The 25328-nt window shown below is 38.5% G+C and overlaps 4 protein-coding genes across 5 annotated transcripts in view; 2 read left to right on the top strand and 2 right to left on the bottom strand.

Annotated features, from left to right (window-relative positions):
* LOC124631650 (pre-mRNA-processing factor 17) overlaps positions 1 to 852 on the top strand; it is a 45336-nt gene extending 44484 nt beyond the window's left edge. The window contains exon 11 of the mRNA XM_047166148.1: positions 654 to 852. Within this exon, the coding sequence (XP_047022104.1) occupies positions 654 to 831 (178 nt within the window). The 3' untranslated portion in view covers positions 832 to 852. The remainder of the gene's footprint in view (positions 1 to 653) is intronic.
* Positions 846 to 2777, bottom strand: LOC124631651 (5-aminolevulinate synthase, erythroid-specific, mitochondrial). Its single transcript, XM_047166149.1, has one exon. The coding sequence runs from the start codon at positions 2518 to 2520 to the stop codon at positions 1000 to 1002; it is 1521 nt and encodes a 506-aa protein (XP_047022105.1). The 5' UTR covers positions 2521 to 2777; the 3' UTR covers positions 846 to 999.
* Positions 2778 to 3091: 314 nt separating this feature from the next.
* Positions 3092 to 3953, top strand: LOC124632077 (phosphatidylinositol-glycan biosynthesis class F protein). Its single transcript, XM_047166736.1, has one exon. The coding sequence runs from the start codon at positions 3192 to 3194 to the stop codon at positions 3903 to 3905; it is 714 nt and encodes a 237-aa protein (XP_047022692.1). The 5' UTR covers positions 3092 to 3191; the 3' UTR covers positions 3906 to 3953.
* A 918-nt stretch (positions 3954 to 4871) lies between these two features.
* LOC124631877 (protein GDAP2 homolog) overlaps positions 4872 to 25328 on the bottom strand; it is a 119941-nt gene continuing 99484 nt past the window's right edge. For both annotated transcript variants that reach the window (XM_047166513.1, XM_047166512.1), the window contains exons 8-12: positions 13388 to 13541; positions 12654 to 12793; positions 9174 to 9228; positions 8917 to 9060; positions 4872 to 8460 (exon numbers count right to left, since the gene is read on the bottom strand). In XM_047166513.1, the coding sequence (XP_047022469.1) occupies positions 8416 to 8460; positions 8917 to 9060; positions 9174 to 9228; positions 12654 to 12793; positions 13388 to 13541 (538 nt within the window). In that variant the 3' untranslated portion in view covers positions 4872 to 8415. The remainder of the gene's footprint in view (positions 8461 to 8916; positions 9061 to 9173; positions 9229 to 12653; positions 12794 to 13387; positions 13542 to 25328) is intronic.

Raw genomic sequence — 25328 nt, 5'->3', positions numbered from 1 at the left:
TATTTATTTACTGACTTTGAAGACGTCGTTTTTAGGGTTCCGTAGCCAAAATGGCAAAAACGGAACCCTTATAGTTTCGTCATGTCCGTCTGTCCGTCTGTCCGTCTGTCACAGCCGATTTACTCGGAAACTATAAGTACTACAGTGATGAAATTTGATGGGAATATGTGTTGTATGAACCGCTACAAAAATATGACACTAAATAGTAAAAAAAAGAATTGGGGGTGGGGCCCCCCATACATGTAACTGAGGGATGAAATTTTTTTTTTCGATGTACATACCCGTGTGGGGTATCAATGGAAAGGTCTTTTAAAATGATATAAAGTTTTCTAAAAAACATTTTTCTTAAAGTGAACGGTTTTTGAGATATCAGCTCTCAAAGTCGTAAAAAGTATGTCCCCCCCCCTCTATTTTTATAACTACGGGGTATAAAATTCTAAAAAAAATAGAGGTGATGCATGCTAATTAACTCTTTCAACGATTTTTGGTTTGATCAAAGTATCTCTTATAGTTTTTGAGATAGGTTGATTTAACTGTAATTTACGGAACCCTTCGTGCACGAGTCCGACTCGCACTTGGCCGGTTTTTAATTGTAAGGATAAAGCAAGTTTATGATATAATTTTGCCTACATGATATTTGTTGCTTGTTACAGCTACCTGGTGTCGGGCGATGCCGACGGCAAGTGCTACATCTGGGACTGGAAGACCACGAAACTGTACAAGAAATGGAAGGCGCACGACGGCGTCTGCATCACGTCTCTATGGCACCCACACGAACCCAGCAAACTGCTCACAGCAGGCTGGGACGGCGTTATCAAGTACTGGGATTAAATAAAATGACTGACTCCATGATACCACGTTTTAATTTCAACCTAACATGCACCACGAACCGCAATTGAACAACGATAAATATAAACATACATTTTTATAGCTTACATATATTTTTTAATTATACCAAGCGCCCAATGTCATGGTTGAAACGGTCATGGCAAGGTCAGCCTATGCAACCTGCGTATATTTGAAGGGTTCCTCGTAGGCGATGTCGACCTTGTACTCCATGCTGCACTCGCGGCACGTACCATTCTTCATGAACTCATTGAAACTGATATTGTTTTCGTGGAATGCTTCAGTAAGGGCAGTGACTAGACTGTCGATCATTTCTGGTGTGTGGTAGGGGCCGGGCGCGAACCTCAAGCGTTCCTCGCCTCGCGCCACAGTCGGGTAGTTGATGGCTTGCACATAGTGGCCGCGCTTCATAAGCGACTCTGCCACCGCAGCCACCTTGTCCGCGCCCGTGATAGGAACAGGTACTATGTGACTGACTGACGGCAACTGCGGTAGGCCGGCGACCAGGAGTGACAACTTCAAGTATCGCACGATAGCTTGATGCCTTCCTCGCAAACTTCTGCCCTCCTCACTAGCGAGGAGTCTAATGGCGGCCAGTGACCCCGCCAACACTGGCGGAGGCAGCGCCGTCGTAAAGATAAAGCCGGGGGCCAGAGATCTCACTGTGTCCACCAATAGAGAAGACCCAGCTATGTAGCCCCCAACATTCCCATATGCTTTTCCTAATGTTCCCGATACTATATCTATCTTATGCTGTATCCCTCTCTCCTCTCCTATACCAGCCCCATGTTTACCATATAGTCCTACAGCATGGACTTCATCAACAAATGTAAGAGCACCATACTCATGGGCTATGTTGCACATTTCATCTAAAGGACATATCGCTCCGCTCATCGAGTGGACAGTCTCAAACACGACTAGCTTAGGAACGCCTGCTGGTGATTGAGACAATAACTCTCTCAAGTGATTTGGATCATTGTGCCTGAATATTTGCTTTGGTGCTCGACTGTTTCGAATTCCCTGTATCATAGATGCATGGTTACCAGCATCGGAAAAGATTAAACATCCTGGCAAAATTTTTGCCAATGTTGATAGAGTAGCATCATTTGCTACAAAACATGAACTAAATATTAAAGCTGCTGGTTTTTTGTGCAGGTGGGCTATTTCAGCTTCAAGTTTTTCAGTCATCTGAGAGTTCCCGGCGATGTTCCTGGTGCCTCCCGCGCCTGTACCATACGACTTGATGGCGTTGATAGCTGCGTCCTGCACGACAGGGTGGCGGGACGCGCCCAGGTAGTCGTTGGCGCACCACACGGTCACGCGGTGGTTGTCGGGGCCCTCCAGCGCCTGCGGGTACACGCCGTCCGCAGCTAACCGCGACACTTTCCTGAAGATGCGGTACGAGTAGTCTCTCTTCTTGGCACTGATCTGATCATGGAAGAACTTCTCATAGTGGTACGACTGCATGGGCTCTGTGATGTCCTCGGTCATCTCCTTGGGCGCCTCAGAGATGCCCACATTCTGCTGAATGAAGGGACACTTGGTTTCATCAATGCCAAGAGAACGGAATCCGCGAGTGATCATAGGGCAATAGTTTCCGTATTGTTTCATAAGAGTCGCCCCGTAATTCTTTACGAAGGCCTGGTTCAACGATCCTATGAACGGGCAGCGCATTTTTACTTTTTATGTAATCAATGACACACCAAACACTTGCGACACTATGTACAGTACTGTATTGTATTGTAAATTATGTTTCTTTACGAGATTTGTGATGAGCGTTGGCTCGCACTGTAGCCGAACGTCTCACAGTATTCGGTCAACTGGTGGCTCGGCCAACGGCACCTTTCATTTATAAAGTTGGTGTCGTCATATCGATTACGTTTGAATATACTTCATTCACTTAGAATTTTATTTTGATTTCGTAAGAGAAAATGTTGCCACGAAGAATTTAGTTCTGACAGATTGTATCTCAAGTTGCCATATTGATGGGGATTTATGGTTTGGATTTTTTGTGGTAGCAACCTGTCTTTGCAATATTTTCGAGTACAGGTTAAATTATTTTAATGACTTTAACTTACTAATTGTATAAGAAATCATGATATTCTATTCACATAAAATTAAATAATGAAAATAAACATAAAGTTTGGATTCGGATAAATTGGATATCCACTTGCCAAACAAAAAATGTGCAAGTCGTATTTTATCATCGAGCTTAGATATTTTATGGCAATGTCCATGACAGTGACAGTACAGTACAGACAGCTGGATCCTGTCAAGTGTCAATTGTAAACACGAAATCGCAGAAGTGAGAATTTATATGTTTTGCTAGAAATAAGAAACGCGACATGTTTTCGCTACAAAATCAATTGGAACTGCGAAAAGTAACTATATCTAGTTTGATAACATGCATCTATTTACCGAGTATCATCACATTTATATCGTATAGAGGAATACTTTACTCAGTCGGCAATGGATCATCGTGTTTCATTTTGGCTCTAATATTTGTTGCTGAGTTATTGAAATCATTCTACTTAAACTCCAGCAATGATATTCACGGGAAGAAGAACAAGGCTAGCAAGAACAGCGCGGGAGATATCGTGAGAGGTTTTGTGTTCCTCTTGTGTGTAAAGTTCACGTTTTTCGTTGGGATTATATTGTTTGGCGCTCCCGTGCTTGAATGTCACGAAGAGACGTTGATGTTATCATCTTTACTGACATTATTGACAGTGTTCCCGCTGCTACTGCATACTGGGGTCGAGTCTTCAATGCAGTTGTTATTTGGAGTTAGAAATTACGGAAAAGACACGATTATTGAGATGCTTGTGAGCAATGCTTTGATGACAGTCTGTGGAGCTTGGGTGGGGGCTGTGGTCATACCTCTAGACTGGAATACTCCATGGCAGAAGTGGCCAATACCATGCTACCTGGGAGCTGTCGGAGGATTCCTACTGTCCAACGTACTAACAGTATTAAAAGTCACTCTAATGAGTGCGTCTAACAAATATCCTATATTAAATATACTAGTCCAGATCCTTAATGGGTTTCAAATTTCTAAATAATTATTAAACTGTATTATATTTTGTTTTTATTAAATTATTAAGTGCCCATTTCTTGTTTCATTTAAAGTTTCTTGATTAGACAGCATATGCCATTATCCTGCGTAACTAAATTGTATCCTTATAACTAATAAAATGTTCATAAGTAACTAGATTCAGCAGAGTACCAACTTTCCATATTGTTGCACATGTTGGCCACCATATCATTACCACTTTGCCAGGGTACACATACAACTTCAGATGAGTATTAGATTTCTGAATTGGTGACTTTACCCAAAAGATCTGCAATTGATTGAATGATTGATTGATTGTGAGATTATTAAATAATGCATTATTGTATATTGCAATATTGCAATATTGTATTGTTAAATAATGCAATTATGAGATTTTATTCTCATAATTCATTGCGTATCAAATGGTTTTTTAACTTTAATTAGGACAAAAACGTCAAGGTATTGTGTTATCTTGGGCAAATAACATATTTTAGTTACTTAATCTTATCTCGAAACTAAAGTATTTATACTTCTTTCGTGATACCTACCATGATATTAATGACAGCTCGTCATCATAGCTTCGCTCACGCTTTTTTATATTTTTAAAAATATATAGATTTAAAAATATTTATATACAATATCAACCCTGTACATTATCTTTAAAAAAAATAGATCTATGATTATAAATACATGTGTTTCATTTCCATGAAGTAAGCAGAACGTAATAATTCTACCAAACCATTTTTTTTTATAATCGTTGTTCTGGTGTCCTGCGGCAGTTGTAGCAAAACGCCAATCTGTTGGTTGCATGTTGGTTGTTCATGTACGCACACCAATCGGAATCGACGGCATGAATCGCGCGAATCTCGTAAGAGTCGCCAACGACCACTAGCGCACAGTTTTCAAAAATTTTGCATTAGCGCTTTTTGCATTTATGGGTAATTATTTGTTTTCGACGAGCAAATAAAACAACATCTTAGTAAATTAATAATTTTATTTTGTATTTGTTAAATATTTACATAGCCTATTTAATGCTCTATTTTATTAATAAAATATGAAACTTAACCAACATTCGCTTGATCACATTTTGTTTGAATAACTCCTATATATAATTAGCGTTACGAATACCACGCGTTTCTTTAATGTTCAACAGCAATAGACTTTGCAACACAAAGATACGACAGAAAGTAACAATAGTTAACACATCTAAGGCCTTGTTTAACTCACAGGTAGGTATTCTAGTGCGAACAATAGAAAAAGAACAATTTATATAGAGCGGTTACACACCTTTTCAAACTTTAACGTTCTTTTCCTCTAAAGAACATCATTATTTTCACGCGGATTCAATTTGTGATGTAGAAGAATTGTTTTGTTTCTTGTTCCTTTTCAAAAGAACCTATTTTGCTCAGTCAAAGCATGTTTCAATCTCAAACCACACTAGTGCCATCTAGCGGAACATTACAAAGCAATTCCTCTTCACCGCAACTTTTATCAAACTACCTACCCTACACACACCTTCACGATAAACATCACACAGCTCTACATTGCTTATACAATCGTCGAATAATATTGAAGACTAACATATTCTTCAGAAAGATCACTTACAAATATAACTGTATTAAAAATTGCAATTTCATGCACACACTAACACTCGTAATGATTCACACAGATTGTCTCCTCAAACCCCGCAAATCAGTCGTTTCATAAGTTCTATTGCGGATTGCGGCACACTTATTTGCTATAAAATTAACATTACATTGGGTAGTTTATTGCAAATAATTGTACCGCTTACAAAGATCTCTCAGCAAGAACCTTAGTCTACCGGAATTAAGAAACATTTAAAATTTTGTCTCAAATGTGGTGGCACAATATTATTTGAAAACAAAATTAGTTTTGTAAATGTTTGTAGTTCTATTTATTTATTATTTTGGCTAACAAAGAAAAACGAACCGTTCCACGAAACATCCCCTTGCCATAAACAGTAAACTACGTGATCGATAAATATAAAGTTACAAATGTTATATTCTTCCTATTTTTATACAACAACAGCATTTTTAACAATATAGAAATACATAATTATGAGGTAATTGGCAAAATCACTACTAGAATACGTTCCTACTTCACTCCCAAAAATCTACCCACGGTTTCGTGAAACGAGTAACCTGTTATAAAAATGTTCTATTTTATAAAAATATTTTAAAAGTTCAAGGCTACATCACTGTGAACACTATGGCACGTCGCGAGGCGCGTCGCTATGCCGCTACATGCGAGTGGCAGTGTATTATATTTAACGTTGGCAACACTACGAGGGGCCCTACCACCAACTTTGCCGCCAAAATACCCGTTCATACTGCGATAAGTACCAATCGGTACATTCAAACCTGCCTGTTCAATAACAAAGCTCATGGGGACTAGTAATAAGTTGGTAGTAAGCCGTTTCAACCACAATGCACACGACTACTTCAACACTGATAATCTCACATGCATCTCGAGAAAGTCATTTGTACTAAATACTACCATTTATTGAGCGCTCATTGGCCTTCTCTATCCTATTATTGGCCACAATTAGGCTACAATTTCTATCTTACTCCACCTTCGACTTAGGCAATGGAATTTAAAAGCAGCAATAAAATAGTTGCGTGCGATACCTCGTTATAGGCCAAATATACTTTATGAAACAACCCTACTATCTTGCCAATTCATTATTCCTTTTAAATCTAACCCGCTAGTACAAACGGACTTTCTCATACAGCGTTATATAAAAATCTACTTTTTAGTAGTGCGAGACGAGTGACTGCTTCCGCAAAAATCTTTAACAGCATACATATTTACAATATCTAACATTATGTACCATTATTAAGCCTATATTAAACTCTATTTATGTAAAAAATTAAAATCTCAATATGCAAAAATTATCAAGCACCTTTATGTAAAAATTAATTGTTAAATATCTAATTGTAGAGAATGGGTGTGTTATACTTTATAACGGTAGTGATACCAAATCTACGTGGTACAAGATATTTATTTTATTAAAAATAACATTTCCTTTGCTACTCGCTAAACAAATACCCTGTCGCTTGAACAGTGAAGTTACAGAGAAATGGGGGCCGCGTGACAACGATCAGTAGTCAAAATAATTGTGATAATAAGGCATAATATCTACTAAGTATGTAAGAGCAGATAAGCTTACTCTGCATGTGGAAGTTTCCATCTGAAAAATAGGACAACACTGTACCTTCGACTACCTCACTAGGCCAATCCTTATTTTACTCATTCTGTCAAGACCAGGGTTACCATCCGTAAGAATAACAAAATCTTTCACTGCATGGAATCTTGTCACCCAATAATCACTCGTGAGCACAGTAAGCTTTAATATTAGATATTAAGTAGAAAGGTTACATCAATAAAATGTCTGTTTAATCTATTATTTTTATATGAAAATATAGTACATTATACAAAAAATAGCACACACGTACCTTCCACAACTAAATACACAGATAACATATAAAAAATCTAAGTACCATTCTTTATAGGTGGTATAGATATATCGGGGTTGCAAGAGATAAAAATACAGTTAATAAGAACATCTAACGATCGATAATATGTCTTATATTAATCATTACAATTAAATAATATAAAATGCACCGCTAATACTAGATTACAAGATATATTCTCAACAATTTTAACTTTTTGTGGGGTTTATTCAATGTTTGATATTTTAGCTAAAGTTCAATTTACACGCGAGGTCTTTGGTCAATTAGTTTAATTAGAATGGTTGTTCTGATCAACAGTTAGTATACCTTTATTCTTGGCGTATTCTACATCTAAGTCTTACGATCTTTCGAATTTCTGGACCCAACAGTTATCTGATATGTCACTGATAGGAATCTGTAATTATCATTACTCAAATTACAATTTTTCTTACGCCATATTCTTTCGACAATACAGTATTAAATAATCAGAATGACTTATTTATTATTTGCACAATTTAGTCCAAGAGATTCGTTTTAAATAAGTTTTTATCGAACATTGAATAAATAACCCACAAAATGACTATAACAGTGGCCTTATCAAAAAGACGAATCACCAATTTTGATAATCACCAATGATTTGTATCGCGCCGTCCATTGGTCCGATTCCAAACGGTCACTCGAATTTAAATTGCAATGTTGCCAACACATCTTTGTGGAATCCTACTAATCGATTATAAAATTCAAGCAAATTTATTTACCGCCGATTTAGATGGTGTTCGTAAACTACTTTTATGAAGTCGGCGCACGCTTAGATTAAGACTGTAAAAATTGCGACATATTGTCCTAAGACCTTGAAACAGCTGTTTGCCCAGTTACCTTTGTAAAATTACAAATGTTGCTGAGACCAGCATGTCATTGTAAAGCGTGAGATACACTAACCAATATTTGAAAGCGTCCTCTTATTTAGAAACACAGAGATAGGTTGGCAACAGGCCCGGAACATGTTATAACAATCAGAATGTATAGCTAAGGAACGTCTGCTGCGTCTTACGTGTTGTTCGTATCCGGTTGGAAGTAATGGAGACCGTTTATCTGGAAAACAAAACGAGCGGTGTTAAAAATAGACACAGAAATACACTAGCTGAACAAAATTGTCTACATTGGTTAGTTTCGGGACTACTGTTGGTAAGAATTAAGAATTCACTTTACAGTCTATTAGATTATGCGAATATTGACAAAAAATCAGGGATTTTCGGTAAGTAGGTATACGAGTGTCAAAACGTATCTAAAAATAACAGGATATGAAGTCTGTTCTCGCGAGATTTTACCTAGCAGTAGCTGCTCCCATGACCCACTCAAACTAATGCTTTGCCAAAAGACTTCTTAAGTTAATAGCAGTCAAAAAAACATTAGGGCATACTAAAAGCACTTCTGTGGTTGAAAACTCATTCATTACACCAGTCGAATTCTCAGGTTTATTAATAACTCCTTCGTTATTGTAATTCTTATGTACCTGTGTATGAATGACACCATCAAATTCCCACTCACCGTCATATCATACTCAGTAACGAAGGCAGGCACGTCGAGCTGATCGCGCGCCATCACAGAGTACAGGTACTCCACGCCGGGCAAGTTGTGTACCTTCGCCTTGATGGCCGGAGCCATGAACGTTGTGAACCACCAAGTCATCATCTGAGGTGAGGAGATACCAATCAGTTAGTGTGGTGAAGATGTGTAGATTGTGAAGATGAGATATTTGAAGGCGTTGTTAAATGTGGAATGGAGGTTAATAAGGTTCAGTTTACCTTAGTCCAGAATGTGGGATGTACGATATAGAATGCTTTCAGGTTCTTCTTATATCTGAAAACAAATGAACACGGGATATAGAAATATGGACAATAATGCTGCTTCATCTATGATTTGGCTAACATAAGTTTTTTTTGCGTAGATATATCATACAAATACAAGAGTATACGACTGCTTTGCTATCAGTAGCATATCTTGGTTTAAGACTTCTATTTCTACGAGTATGATTTTTTGCACTTGCTGCTTTAGCATCTGAGCTCTATATAAGTTCTTCATCATCAGCCTATCGCAGTCCACTGCTGGACATAGGCCTCTCCAAGTGCACGCCACTGAGATCGATTTTCGGCTACTCGCATCCAGCTCCTGCCAGCCGTCTTGCGCAAGTCATCACTCCACCGTGCCTGAGGACGTCCTACACTACGCTTGCCGAGGCGTGGTCTCCACTCTAGAACTCGTTTACCCCAACGGTTATCGGTTCTTCGGCTAATATGGCCAGCCCACTGCCACTTCAGCTTGCTGATTCGGTGGGCTATGTCGATGACCTTGGTTCTCTGACGGATTACCTCATTTCTGATGCGATCCCTCAGAGAAATGCCAAGCATAGCCCTTTCCATAGCCCGCTGAGCGACTTTAAACTTGTGGACCAGCCGTACCGTCAGTGTCCACGTTTCGGCTCCGTAAGTCATGACAGGTAGGACGCACTGATTGAAGACTTTCGTCTTTAGGCACTGTGGGATCGACGATGTTAGGACTCGACGTAGCTTCCCAAATGCAGCCCAACCCAACTGAATTCTCCTATTCACCTCGTCCTCAAAGTTGTTTCTACCTAACTGCAATGTCTGCCCGAGGTATACATATTTCCGAACAACTTCGAGAACGGCGCCGTGTATCGCAATCGGTTCCGGTAGAACATGTTCATTGAACATGACCTTGGTTTTGTCCAAGTTCATCCGTAGGCCGATGCGTAGAGAAGATTCAGCCAGGTCGTTCAGCATTTGTTGTAGGTCCTGCAGCGTTTCTGCCATGATGACGATATCGTCAGCAAATCGCAAGTGAGAGATGTGTTCGCCATTGATGTTGATGCCACGTCCTTTCCAGTTCAGCGTCTTGAACATATCCTCCATTGCATTAGTGAACAGTTTCGGGGAAATAACATCCCCTTGTCTCACTCCTCGATGCAACGGTATGGGCCTTGTTTGCTGATTTTGTACTTGGACGGACATTGTAGCGGCTTCGTAGAGACATCTCATCACTTGGATGTATCGCCAATCTACTTGACAACGCTGCAGGGACTCCAGAACAGACCAGATTTCAACCGAGTCAAAGGCCTTCTCATAGTCCACAAATGCTAGACACAGGGGCTGATTATACTCTTCGGTCTTCTGTATAATCTGCCGCACTGTGTGGATGTGGTCTATGGTGCCGTATCCGCTCCGAAACCCAGCCTGCTCCGGTGGTTGGAATTCGTCGAGTCTTCGCGCAAGTCGGTTCGTGATCACTCTTGAGAACAGCTTATAGACGTGGCTTAGGAGGGAAATGGGTCGATAGTTCTTCAACTGGGTTTTGTCTCCCTTTTTGAAGAACAGGACGACAACACTCCTACTCCACGCCTCTGGAGTTCTCCCTTCAAACAGGACGGCATTAAAAAGCTTCTGGAGCTCCCCCAGTACGGGCTTTCCTCCTGCTTTTAATAGCTCTGTTGTAATGCCATCCTCGCCAGGGGCTTTTCCATTTTTGAGCTGTCTCAGAGCGATCTCGATTTCGCCACTGCTGACTTCTGGCAGGTCTTCGGTGAAATGGCGCGTTAATGTGGCTCTAGAATCCTCATTTCCGGGATCAGGTCGAGATGCATGCGATGCGTATAACCGGCCATAGAAATTTTCCACTTCCGAAAGGACTGCGGGCACCGAAGAAACGACTTCTCCACTTGTTGTGGTCAGCTTCGTCAAGTGGCTTCTTCCAAGAGATTGTACGAACACCTTTGACCCCCGATTCAGCTCAATTGCTCTTTCAATGTCAAGAGTATTGGAGCACCGGAGGTCACGTCGTACGTGCTTGTTGATCTCTTGGTTTAGAGCCCGCTTAGCTGACGAAGTGACAGGTGGGTTTTCACGTCGTCTCTTCATAAGCCCTAATGTCTCTTCCGAAAGTTTTGATTTCTTGCCCTTACGCTGCATGTTACAGAATCTCGAACCTTCCTCCCTGAGGATCCGAACCACATTTTCGTGGTTCTGGTTAACGTCTGTTGTGGTTTCCACGGCGGCAAATCGGTTCTCCAAATTTGACTGGAACGTTTCAGATCCTGTCATGGTTTGGAGCAGTGTTGGTCGGAGCCTGGCCTTCATCAGACGGAAACGTTCAGCCTTGAAGTTGATATTCAGAGAGCCTCGGACAAGTCGGTGATCGCTACCGGTATTAAACCTATTGATCACGGAGACGTCTCTGAATATGTGCTTCTTGTTCGTCATGATGAAGTCAATCTCATTTTTAGTCATAGTGTCGGGGCTTTGCCACGTCCACTTCCTTTGGGGCTGCTTTTGAAAAAAAGAGTTCATCAAAAAGAGCCCCTCACGTTCGAGGAAGTTGACGAGCATTTGCCCCCTATGATTCCTGCTTCCAAATCCATGGGATCCTACTGCCGATTTGCCGCAAATCTGTACTCCCACTTTAGCGTTAAAGTCCCCCATGACAACGGTGTAATGGGTCTTTGTAGTGAAGTGGAGGGCCCTTGATATGTCATCAAACATATCCTCCACTTCATCGTCTGAATGTGTCGAGGTCGGTGCGTACACTTGCACTATCTTGAGGCTATACCTGTCGGTGAGCTTTAAGATAAGGTACGCTACCCTGTTCGACACACTAGACACCTCCACAACGTTATCAGCTAGGGACTTATTAACCAGAAACCCAACGCCACCTTGGGATTGTTGGTCTCCCTCTCGGAAGTACATTAGATGACCTGATTCGAGGGTTATGGTGTCCTCCCCCTCTCTTCGAACTTCACATAACCCTAATATGTGCCACCTAATCTTCCCAAGTTCCACCTCGAGTTGCGCCAGATGCGAGTCAAGCCGTAGCGTGCGGCCGTTGTACGTCGCCAGAGTCAGTTTTGTTTGGTGGCCTCCCGTAACCCGGAGATTCTTCGCACCCCCTGCCCCGCCGTAACCACGGTCGCCACCATGACCGGGAATAGCGGGACTGCCGGGAACTAGGGGCCGTGGCTTTTTTGTGCTGCTCATAGAGGTATTTAGCCTACTGCTATCACGCTGGCCAGACGGGTTGATAGAGGGTTTTTTTCCGAGTTTTCCTTCTCTTGCACTGGTGTTTGGTGCATTTTATACTCCATTAGTCGACTTTTACGACACCCACTGGAAGAAGGGGTAGCGACATATGTATTCTTAAGCCGTCGCTACACGGCAAAATATAAGTTCTTCAGTTGGTTCTAATGACCTGACACAAAATAAATAGTCATAACATACTTGTAAGGCAGCACGGTGTACACCTCCTTGAGCCAGGAGAAGGGAGGGTGGTTGGCGGAAGATGCGAGCGTGTGGAAGTAGGCTATGACGTAGTCGCCGCGAACGATGGGGTCCAAGAGCTTGATCAGGTATAGCAGCGCCTGGAATTACAAAAGATGAAGGTAAAATATTTGTAGGTGTTTATGCCACTGACTCCTCATAAAAGGTTGGGCAAGAGTAAAATGTGATGACTATTTTAGGTTGGTAAATTGGTCTATAGCTTACGTTGCTAATACGAACGTCCTCTAGTTACATAATTATAAGTGTTTCAGTAATAGATCTATTACGCAAACATTATCTTTCACCAAGACCTGTCATGTCTTATTTTGGAGCATCCAATCCATCACCTACGTGATATACGACTTTATAAGTACCTACAACGCAGCACAAAAGAGGGGTGCGAGATACCATTTCATATTATGATTACTTCGTCAGTGTAATAAACGTCAAAATAGTGCGGTTGAAAACTTGGAAAATATAGAGAATTTTTCAAGGTTTTAGTTTGAAAATATTTTAAACTATATACAGACGACCTTATAAAGGTCGCCGTTAGACGCTGGTTGCAGGTCGCCTCCAACAGGTATCTGTGGAGATCTAAGGGGGAGGCCTATATTCAGCAGTGGACGTTCTTTAGCTGAGATGATGATGATGATGATATATAGAAAAAGAAAAATAAAACACAGTCTATTTCTTACCTTGTCCAAATCGATATCACCAATAGGGAACCACTTTCCAATAAAGACGACGACGGGTCTCCCGAGGCGGTCGACACCGCTCTGGTACAAACAGCCGATGCCTGAGATCTCGCTCAAGTCTTCTGTGCGCGCGCGCCGGAGCAGACGCTCATATCTGTGGCAGAAGAAAGAGATATTGTTAATACTTTGGTCATTTGTTTTGGAGATGGTCATTTGTGTTCGTATCAGAATTTTTGGCTTTGTCATTTCATGTGGTGAGAAATCAGTTAAGAAAGTTGTTTTTATTGTAATTCGTGAATTTGTTATTTGCCTCTGTCTCCAAATACCTACTAGCGTTTAATTTTAATCTGGATATCTAAATTATCAACAGACTTATTATTCGCGAATTATTATCATAATAAAATAGAGGTTTTACCTATATCAAAAAAGGTATTGCCAGCTCATATAAATAAACACGTTAGTAGAAATAATATTATCGATTCCAGGCAAATACATTTTTATTGATTTTGTCGTCAAAGACTGTGGTCAGCGCTTGAGGAAAAATCTAACGTGAATTAGGTATTTGGACAGGCACTTGACTTTGCTATACCTACCTAGAAATCCGAATCGATACCGACAATTCACCTAAAAATAAATTTCCTCCTATCAAAAATCACCCAATAAACTTATTCTTAATACAAAACTAATAAACAGAACTATTTATTTTTATATGATGTTTGCGTCTCGCCCTTGGCCTAAAAAGCTCCTACAGAGTGACCAGTTTATCAAGAACCGTGGCCATGAACCTATTTCAGGAGTACTATTCAAGCTTCGGGTGTCAATCGAAATTGGTGGGCTTCTTGTACAAACAGGTCTATTTTGAGCTCGAATATCCATCACTGCTGAAGAAAAGTGACTTTTGGGAAACAAGACATGAATTCTAAGGAAGGAAATACGTATTGAAACTCACTGAATTGTATTTAATATCCGTTTCTAATGAGTATCTATGTGTGTAATAAAACCTTCTCCATAAATCGTAGGACATTGTTTTAAAATAGTATGTAAGTAGTGACGTTTAAGAACGGAATTTTCTAATAGCCACACTGAAAACCTAATAAAGCCTTGATTCACATAATAACTTCCGTATAATTTATATTCAGTGCCAGTAGTTCCGCAGCTAATTTAGTCGCGTGCCTAAGACCTTTATAATGCGCTCTGTGCAAATTGACACGACAATGCCTTTTTCTATGTGCGATATAATTTACCAATCATTGCAGTTTTTTTTCTCTGGTAATGTTTAGTAAAAAAAAAGTTTAAGCTCCGCAAAAAGTCAAAATCCGCTAGTGTTTTCGTTTAAAAGTTATCTTTTTTAACACTATTTTGTCTCATTATTTCAACAATTAAGTTAATCTGGTTAACACCCTTTTTCGAGATCACATCGTACAAGGGGGCTTGGAATTTATGGTAGAATTAATTTGAAGCTTATTACAGATAAACTTGGCCATGCCATTTTGTCAAACCAAATAATGCTTTATATAGTCTTTGATAAGACTGCAATTTGTTCACACATAGCATAAATTACGTCTTTAAAAATATGGAGAGGAACAAACATGGCCACAACTACGTTAATATTTGTTTTACAATTAAAATATTTTAATTGCAAACACGTTCACGGAACCGCATTGCGGTAAGTTTTATTGCGTTGTCAGTATTTAAAATAACATGTGACGATCTTAAAGAAGATTATTTGAAATTGTACAATCATTGTTGTCACAATACAAGACTGAAGTTTCTACGTCATAAAGAACAGTTCTTAATTCATATTTGATTGAAGGTCCGCACCAATTTTCCGCAAAGAAAAGTCGTCAAGACGTTTCGTATCACGCAACCCTTGAAAAAAGTACCGTTCCATACAAAAACAATGATTAATCGACGTTCCGAGCTCTATAAATAGGCTGTATTTTATGCATTATTTATTACAATCAATGAAAGGTAGCAATGAGTCATGTCCTATGCTTTGTTTGAACGCCTGAAGCCTCGTTTGTATACACACTGTATTTATAGTGCGCTGTTCCATTTCGGTCCACGTGGGTTGGGATTGGAATTATGCGTCTGACGTCAGACATTCATTGAAACTGTGTCATGTTGATTTGTGATTTGACTTATGGCCATTTCGGAAGCTGCCTCTAGAGGGAAATTCCTATCTTATTAAGCGAGATTTCACAGAAAACAATGATAAATAATACAAAAATGTTTTGATATTAACAAACTATAAAATCTATATGAAAGAACAACTGTAAGCTGCTGTTAAAAACAGCTGTCCAACTTCACACATAAATAGGGGTGAAAACAAGATACATTTTGTTCTACCTATAGCACCGATTACTTAATAGTTACTATAGTGAAAAATATTTACCTTTAAGTTCTAAAGGTATTTTTGCATTATCCGAATTTAGAGTGATATTAATAAATCGTGCACTTTCGCTGCAGTGTTTTCAACCCGAGATTATTTCAGGAGGAAAAATAAACACATATGCAGCTAAATCTGAATTTAGACGTTGCAACGTCAATGGTTTTAAAATTGCTACCATATGTGATTGAAAGCTCAATCAACAACTTTCGATTTCACACTCCCTCTATAGGTAGTCATATGTTTGTATTATTTTCAACCATTAAAAAAAGAAAAACTGTCACCCAAAATATATACTTTGTTACTTCAAAAATTGAAACTGCATGAACATAAATATGAAAATATGTTATCTTTTTCACACTAAGTTTTATGATTCGTAACAACATACGTAACACGCCACGCCTTCTCATAGAAAGACCATATAACCAAATGACATACACAATGACCACAATAACATAAAACATCGCTCAACTATGTTATAGTTATTTTTATGACTAGAACGCTCGTGAGCTCTTTACGTGCATTTTATGGTCGTTCAATATGGTATGGCTTTGACCTATATTGTAGTATCTTTGAAGTTTTCTCATCATTTCGGTTTAAACTACCAATTTGGTAGAACTATTATTGAATATGTAGCCTTAGATCTGGCAAGTATCAATATACCTAGCGATTGACAAAATAGTAAGAGCTTTTTAACCGACATTGTCTAAAAAGGAGGGCAGCCACTCCAAAAAGAATGTGATCCAAAATCTGGGTAGCCCATATATCCAGATTTTACCGATTCTATTCGGAACAGCGGATAGATAAGTGTACGCTTAAAAATACTTTAAGGCTTCAATACTTTTCACCGCTTATTATATCCAGTAAAAACCGCATTTAATCGTATCTAATCCCAATGTCACTCACTACATATTTAATCCAGAATTGTAAGCCGACCTGTCTGTCGACCACTGTCCGATCTATGTCTGTTATATCTAGTCCGAACTGGCCGCCAGTGTCAATGCTAAGTGCATTAGTGATGTATATGAACTAAGAGCACTTAACAGACTGGAGACGCAATGGTTGTGCCCTGCCCTATGTATGTTAATAGTGCAAGAGTATCTCTCCTATACCTATGTAGGTACTGCGTGTTTATTATATGCCTATGTTTGTCAATTTTATTCTTTAACTAAGTATTTGTTGCAACTTCCTCGCTTTCAGGCGATATTGGCAGACTTTTCGCATAGAGATTTGTGTACATGGCGGCTCCAGTTATTTATATGCTCTATAGTGTGTAACGTGTAAGATGCGTTCGTATATAGGCGTATGGAAAAATACGATGTTCATTGTTGTGCTGTACTGTGACTGTGACGCATCAATTGGCTTGTTAAAAATGTATGTGCATAAATTAATTTGTTTTTATTAAATAGAAGCAAATAATATAATTATACGAGTCTTATTAATTTTAAGTTTAAACTGTTATAAAATGGCAGTGTAGTTTCACGTAAAATGTACCTAACCTACCACAACAACTGGTAGATATGTAGGTACATGCACTATGTATTAGAATTGTAGACTATTTAATTCATTGGAAACTTAGTCCAGGCGTTTGAAGCCGTTACTGGCGAAGTTAATATTAATGTAGTGATACCGTTTTCTAGTAACTGTCTCAAACTAAAATTAAACTAGAGCAAGGGAGATGCGCTGAGTGTAGACTTAATTAAGGATATGACAGCATAAAATAAGTCCAGTGTAAAAGTCATCATCATCCTCCGAGCCTTTTCCCAATCATGTTGGGGTCGGTTTCCAGTCTAACCGGATTCAGCTGAGTACCAGTGCTTTACAAGAAGCGACTGCCTATCTGACCTCCTCAACCCAGTATCCCGGGCAACCCGATACCACAGATTATATAATAGTTACTACGTAACAGATAAATCACTCCATACAAAAAAGTGCATACCTACTGTTATAAGCACCTACAAGTTCCCCGACTACCTACAAATTCATAGCTGCGTTAGAAAATGAACCTTAAAAGCTCCAGCGCTCGATTGTTATTTCAATGCGATAGCGCACAGTTCAGTGACCGCGACCGTGCCGACAGCGAGCGTAGGGTTGCCTCTTACAATTAAATAGGGAAGCAAAGTTACGCTTATTTGTAACTGACTCCCCAAATCAATGGAGGTGCCCAACTACTTTTCGAGCACAGAACACGCAAGTATCCTATACTTACCTATTACCCCTGGCACAACACCGCTGACCGCTGATACATACCTACTTAGGTACCCAAAATTGGTTTCTGCGCAGCGATATATGCAATGTTCCAAGCCACCATTTAGTTGGACGAGAACTACACCTACTTATACTCAAAATGTTTTTAGCTACAAAACTCGGTAATCATTGCATGTATAAGTGTAAGGTATAAGTATCTATAATTTAAGTATCTAAAGTAAGTTGTTTATTTTTAAAATGACAAAGAAGTATTTTTACTTTAAAAAATAGAAACCTATGTATATTCATACATAGGTATAAAATATTTCTAAATGCCTATACATATATAATAGGAAACCTTTATATTTTCCTACAATAATCACATATACACCTACACAAATCAAAATAGTTCTTCAGTTTATTAGATAATTTTAAAAACCAAATAAAAAATTAACAATAACTGACCTGTCTACATCTATAGGTAAATGGAAAAACGTAAGCTTTATATTTTTTCTTTTACTTGATCTGCAACCAAGCAGAGCACATAACTGGCCAGAGGTCGTCATGTTCACAAATAAAAATAATAAACATAAAACGCGCGCGTTGCGAGCGGCTGTCGAAAGCCCTGTGCCGCGTGGGGCTACCGGTAACCCAGCGAGCGGTAGGCATTTATCGCGCGCAAGTACGTCGAGTGACAGAGGCCTGCCGATACCCCTTGGTTAGACTGGTGTCAGACTTACTGGCTTCTGACTACCCGTAACGACTGCCAAGGATGTTCAATGACAGCCGGGACCTACAGTTTAACGTGCCATCCGAAACACAGCCAATGGTGTCTAAGATATACTTAGAAAGTACATAAGTCCAGTGTAAAAGTAAAGACTAATTATAAGGCAAGATGGATGATTATAGATAGCACTGATAGGAAAAAAGACGTCATTGAAAATGATTTTTCCACGAAAATGCGTGACATTTTTTACAAAAAGAGAGAGGTGGCTAAAAATACTTGGCCTTGCATTTATTTTAACCTTTCAAGTTTTCCGCGAAAACTATTAAGATTTTCCTAGAACCAGAAAAGATTGATTGTGTGTAGGTATACAAATATTATAAAAGCTGAAAAGTTTGTTTGCTGGAACGTGCTAATTTCAGGAACTATTGGTCCGAATTGTTAAATTATTTCAGTGATGAAGATAACGAAGAGGAAAATGGGGATACTTTTCTTAAACCTAGTCATTAAAAAAAAAAATATAGGCCTCGGCATACTCTTAAGAAACGTCACCCTAGTTGCACGGTTCCAAAACGTCTGTTCAACTTTTCTTGTCATAACAGCATTTAGGACTAAATACACTGACAGCACAAACATCCATTTTTCTTTAAAACAACTGTTGTCTTTGAAAATTGAACGTGAAAATTCATAGTAGGCAGGTAATCAGCTGTGTTAAGAAAACTGAAGTTTATATTGTTGCTGAACTTTGGTCTTCGGTATTTGCTAATTGCCCAACTAGAACTTTCAAACTAAATACTCTCTAGCCAGACTATACACATCGGGTCAAGCGCTTTCCAGAGGTCGGGAGACGGCGTAAAGTATCCTCAAAGTAGTATGGAGTATCCCAACAATGCATTGTAGCTAGCTTGAGGGGGCGGGGTGAGCCACGAGGGGGGGGATGTCTGGCGCCAAGCCACCGCCCTCCCATTGACTTGTGACGTCATTCTCCATTAGTCGAAGGGTGGTTCTGAACTTAAATAGGTATATCTAGGATCGTTTCTGCTTTTGTAATTTTCTTAACATATTGGAGTTGATCACGGCATATTAATGACAAGATTGATCCTTATTCTGACGAGATGACGTTAAACAGTATTAGAAGTATGCAAGAAGAAGACATGTTACGCCGGTCACAAAATAAGAAATTGGTAAAAGGGTGAGGGAGAGATGATAGTGCTTGCAAACATTTTGATTTTAATGACATCAATAATGTACAATAATTTATTTTATTGATGTACTGTATTTCTCATATACATAATGAAGTTTTCAGGTAGATAATATTAGAGACATTTAGTTAGTGTAATACTACCCTAAAGAGGCACTCACAACGAAGAATGTATTTTACTCGGTGGAATTGTAGATAACCTTTAGGAGCTTTTGTTTTAGATTGTATTGTTTTATTTCTGGCCTGCAGCCTTGTGATTATCTGCCTAGCCGCTTTATATTATTGGAATTACATAGTTTTGATGTTTTTAGTCTTGAGTGTAAGGTTCCAGGCTTTATGGTAAGTCTGTAGATAATATGACGGTAGGTAGTTGTCTGTGGCTGCTACTTTATATATCCGCTAGCATTTAATTAGTTATATGAATCATCCGTAGAACCTTGAGATAGATTTCTAGTTGAATCAGGTGTGATTGAAGACTATTTTATTCATTAAATATTTATAATTATAATTAAGCAGTTACTTTGAGATGGCATCTCATCACGACTCATGTTTTGGCTGTAAGGTTTTAATGATTACTTATATCTAATGAAGTTCAAAAATCAAGATCAAACACAAAAATAGTTAATTGTAATGAAAAAAAATAAAAGATTTCGACGAATTAAGAACCTCCTCCTTGTTAAAGTCCTGATGATGACCTGGTTATATCATCAGATCACCAATCTTTAGTCCGACCGCAGGAAGCACAGTTTAACCACGTCCAACCTTGATCAATCGATCCGCAGTTATTAAGTACTTAGCCCGAGCTAGTTGTTAATTATTCACAATATTCTAATAGATATGTGACATTGCGCATATTAAAATGCAAGCACGCAATTCTACATTTGTAATTAGAAGAATTTATTTGATTTTACTTAGAAATGTCTTTACGTTGGCTACAGGTGTTTTTGAAAAAGCAACTTCCAAAAATCAGCTGTAAAAATATTCACAAGGTTTTTTACTAGTCTTTTTGGACTGCTTAACATAACAATCAACCTAATAATGTTTATTTAGCTAATCATAATTATATTCAAGACAAAATATACATACAAAAGTCTGAGAAATAAATATAACCATTCACTTGTTTAGAGAAATCAATCAAATAGGTATTTCCACTACTTTTAAAAGGTTGTCCAATATTTGTACCTTACCTGAAAAAAAGTCTTGTTTTTTAGGTACCGTACTGTAACTTCTACTAAAGTCTTGCTTGTCAAATGACAGCCAATAAGACCCAACTCAGACGAAGTTAGTAAAGAATTTGTAACGTGATGTGGTTACTAATGCTATTAACGTTAATGCAGCATTTTTGTACAACATAGACATAATGTATTAGACATAATCATACAAATAGCTACATATGTAAGGTAGGCTTGAACAAAGATTTGTGCCTATATTCCTTTTTCAAAAGATTTAATATGTACCTATATTAACTGAAAATCTGCCCAATACCATGACGGTTGACGTTGAGAGCATTGGCATATACATAGTTAGACAGTCGTTCCCTGTAAACCACTGGTACTCAGTTGCATCTGGTTAGACTAGAAGCTGACCCTAACATAGTTGGGGAAAAGCAAGGCACCCAGATAGTTGGTGTTTATTGGGGGAGGCACAACCTAACTTTAAGTTCAGCACTGGACGGCAATTGGCTGTATGATGATGAATATCATAATGTAGGTATCTAAGTGTAACGCAATGAAACCAACATCATAACATTAACGTAAAATAACAAAAACAACACCCGAATTGTTTTTTTACCAAAGCAATCAATACCAAACAAAATGACATGCACTTAACTCCCAGATACGAGTTGTACAGTCACGTAGATTAAACCCAGACATTTATTTGACAAACAATTTATCAGTACAACCCATGGAGAACAAAATTACTAGCGGAGGAGCCATATCGGAAAATCTCCTAAGAAAGATACGCGCCAAAATGCGGGTGTGCGGGGGACGAGGAACGTTACTGTCTTCACCGTTGTACGCCTTCTTTGGATCCGATCATTTTCTATTACACCAAAAATCGATGACAGATGTCTCAAAGAACCGGACCGCCTCGTTAAGTTCACTCGTAACTGATCGTTTTGGTAAGTATTTGACCTAGGAGAAGGCGCCTGACCTACCTACATATATTATGGCATCTGCGCTCATATTTCCTTACTCCGTGGTTCAACCTCTAAACTAAGGCTAGGTCTAGACGAGTGACGTTCACCCATAAAACCTTTCAAACGAAAGTTAGTGCATATAAAAAAGAGGGAATGTAAAACATTCGCCGACTATTAGAGAACTGGAATTGATGACGTCATAAATGTGTTCACGTTTATGTAGGCCAGCCTTTATGGAACTGGCTGGTAAGAAAATGAGTAGGAAATATTTTAAGTGTCGTTGTTTTGCTGCGGTTTTACTCGGATATTGAATAGCTGGTGAATCTATCTTTACTAATATTATAAAGCTTGCACAAGCTAATCTTAGGAATTACAGCACCGATTTAAAAAAATCTTAGTGTTAATGAGGAAAGCTATGGGCTTCTTTTAATCCAATTACGTGAAGTAGTTCCTTCAGGATGCGAGTGAAGCTAGTCTTTCTATAAACCAGACAAGAAACAATATTAATACAATCAGTGTTCCCATTCCGAGTTGGGTCAAGTTTGTCCGGTTATTGGTTTTGTCGGGACAATTCATTTTTAAATATTTTATGGGGTACAGCTGTTAATAATTGCCTGTTATGTTATATTACATTTCCATCTTAGATTGAGAAGGAAAAAGCACTGAAAAAGAAAACTGGAGTTGATAATCCAACCATAAAACGAACGCAGCAATCACAGACTTGATTTTATCACCTAACCGAGTCACATTACTCTCTTAAATAGCCATTTCCATACTATAATCTGAATGCAAAATGCAGTATCAATTGCGCAACACTAGAATAGAACACATGCCAAATTGTATAACATTGACCTACTAATATACATGATTGATTAAACATTACCGAAGCACGTTCATATACGTTAACCATTGAAGTAGTTTCGCTAAATAAACATCATTGGATTTATGTAGTAAACTTCGGTTTGCGAAAATTAATGGTATAGTAGTTACTGCGTTTATTCTTGATTCTCGAGGAACTTTTGATGATTGTGTTTTGTTTATTTTAGAACTGTATAGAATCTGATTTGAATTTTTGAATTCTAATGGCCGGTTATATCTTACTGTTGTTACTGTTACTGTTACAGCCTTTTTATCGTCCCACTGCTGGGCACAGGCCTCCTCTCACATGGAGAAGGATTGAGCATTAATCACCACGCTTGCTCAATGCGGGTTGGTGATTTCAGACTATAGTCCAGGTTTCCTCAAGATGTTTTCCTTCACCTTTTTATCAGCCATTGGTGTCCAAGATATACTTAGAAAGTACATACAAACTTAGAAAAGTTGCATTGGTACTTGGTACTTGCCTGACCTGGAATCGAACCCACACCCACATACTCGACAGGTTGGTTCTTTTAACCACTAGGCCACCACGAACTATATTTATATCTTACAGATGAATTATTACTTTTTTTTCACAGGTCACGGATCCATGCCTCTATCCCAATTTTATTCATGGTCAGCACTGCATGTATTTTTCTTTCATACTCTTCTATCTGCCGTCATTTCACAAGTAACAATTGGCAGAAAGTATAAGCACGTTTATCTAGCAGAGGGTAATTAGGTAACCAGTAAAACCGGGCCTTAAACTAGGTTTATCATCAGTCATCATTAAATAAATTGTAGCAGCTTATTATGATTGATTGTTAAGAAGAAAAAATACCTAATTGATTAAAGAAAATTGTTGAAAAGAAAAAATAATATAATGACAACCACCACGCCTGAAAAATCTCAGTTAATTATCGTTTACCCATTACGATACTAATGTATTACCAAGTATCATGGCTGATAAAAATCAATTTACTATAATTAAACAAATTACTTGTATTAAAAAGTGCAATTATGCCTGCCATGTCATGCTATTGCGTGTCTATGGGAGTCCAAATTATTTTCTTTTTATAGCAGAATTTGTGATATAATTTGTGTTCTTTTTTATTCACGTATATTATTTTTTGTGAATTTATTTGAATTCTCTTAAGCTTATTGATTACAGTGTTGTTAAAAAACAGGCATAAAGCACGACCTCTCCTATGAAGGCATGCATTGTCATTCATTCGGTCTCTCACTCATTCACTCTTAATAAGAAAGTCTTCCTTACAAAGAATTTATCCGTTATAAGTGGAACTGCCTTGGGATCCAATTAGGGCTGTATAAAATATGATGTAACAACATTGTTATCGTAAAAGGGCTCCCAAGGGCTCCCAGGGTCTCTTGACAGACGTTTTTAATGTTATATTCTCCGTAAAGAAGGTTCAGTAAGTTTTAATGGTACATTTCAAGCTTTGCTGAGGTTTCACATTTTTATGCGGGTGTAACTGAATGTTTTATATTTTATCGTTTGTTTTATAAAGGTTCTTGTCTTTTGTGAGTTGGATGTTGTGGTTTGATGATGTCTTATTTATAGCCGACAGATATTTCGAGGTAAAAGTTAGCTGATGACTAACAGGCGGGCGACCATATGTAAAAAATTCACCTGGATGTTACTGCTCGTAAGTCAGGATATTAAAATGTCGTGCATATAAGAGTTACTTGATAGAAGAGTGTGGATGAAGAAAATATGCTGCACCAAACCCAAAAACATAGGTATGTAAAATTGCAATAAGGCAAATAGATGGTAATGCACACAAAAAAACATTTAACTTGTGAGAGAAAATGCATGAGCAAAGAAGTTTATAAATGTGGGAGCCATGAAAGCGTGAGATTATGATCTGTCCTAGTATGTCTGTACCTATCTATTCATAGATGATATCTACGACTAGGTATAACAGTGTAGGTACACGTATGTCAATGTATGTAACTTAATTCAATTAAGACTGCCTATATTGCTGATAGCAAAAAAAAGTCTAAACGAATATTAAAGAAAATGCTGTAATACTGTATCCTGCCCCACAACCCTTAATAGGGCGACTACTTCATCAAAAAACTGAACAACGTGACACAAGTACAATTTGAGCATCAGCCTTAATTAATGAGCAGTTTTTAACAACACAAGCGTTAATTGAAACGTCACACTTGTTTCTGTAAACAATGAAAACTGTAGTCGTGAGGAAACGGTTCGTCAGCGCTCCAGCGTTTTAATTATCTTTTTGTTCGTGAACACAAATAGAACACTCGCCCTTAGAGTACCCTTGAAGTAAACTGCAGATTAAAAAGTCGGCCGACCGTCGATCAAAAAACGATTTTTAAACTTTTTTTTGAGTTTGGGGACCACAGAACCTATGAAAATGTCTCCCGTAGAGAAGTTACATCGAAAATTTGTAATAA

The sequence above is a fragment of the Helicoverpa zea genome, chromosome 7 (assembly GCF_022581195.2).
Source record: "Helicoverpa zea isolate HzStark_Cry1AcR chromosome 7, ilHelZeax1.1, whole genome shotgun sequence".
NCBI classification, from domain to species: domain Eukaryota; kingdom Metazoa; phylum Arthropoda; class Insecta; order Lepidoptera; family Noctuidae; genus Helicoverpa; species Helicoverpa zea.
The sequence above is the reverse complement of the archived record's forward strand: the minus strand, read 5'-3'. Positions and strand labels throughout refer to the sequence as shown.

Bases quoted from the DNA above. Each gene is read 5' to 3' on its own strand.
- LOC124631651 (XM_047166149.1), bottom strand. From the start codon at position 2,520: ATGCGCTGCCCGTTCATAGGATCGTTGAACCAGGCCTTCGTAAAGAAT.
- LOC124632077 (XM_047166736.1), top strand. From the start codon at position 3,192: ATGTTTTCGCTACAAAATCAATTGGAACTGCGAAAAGTAACTATATCT.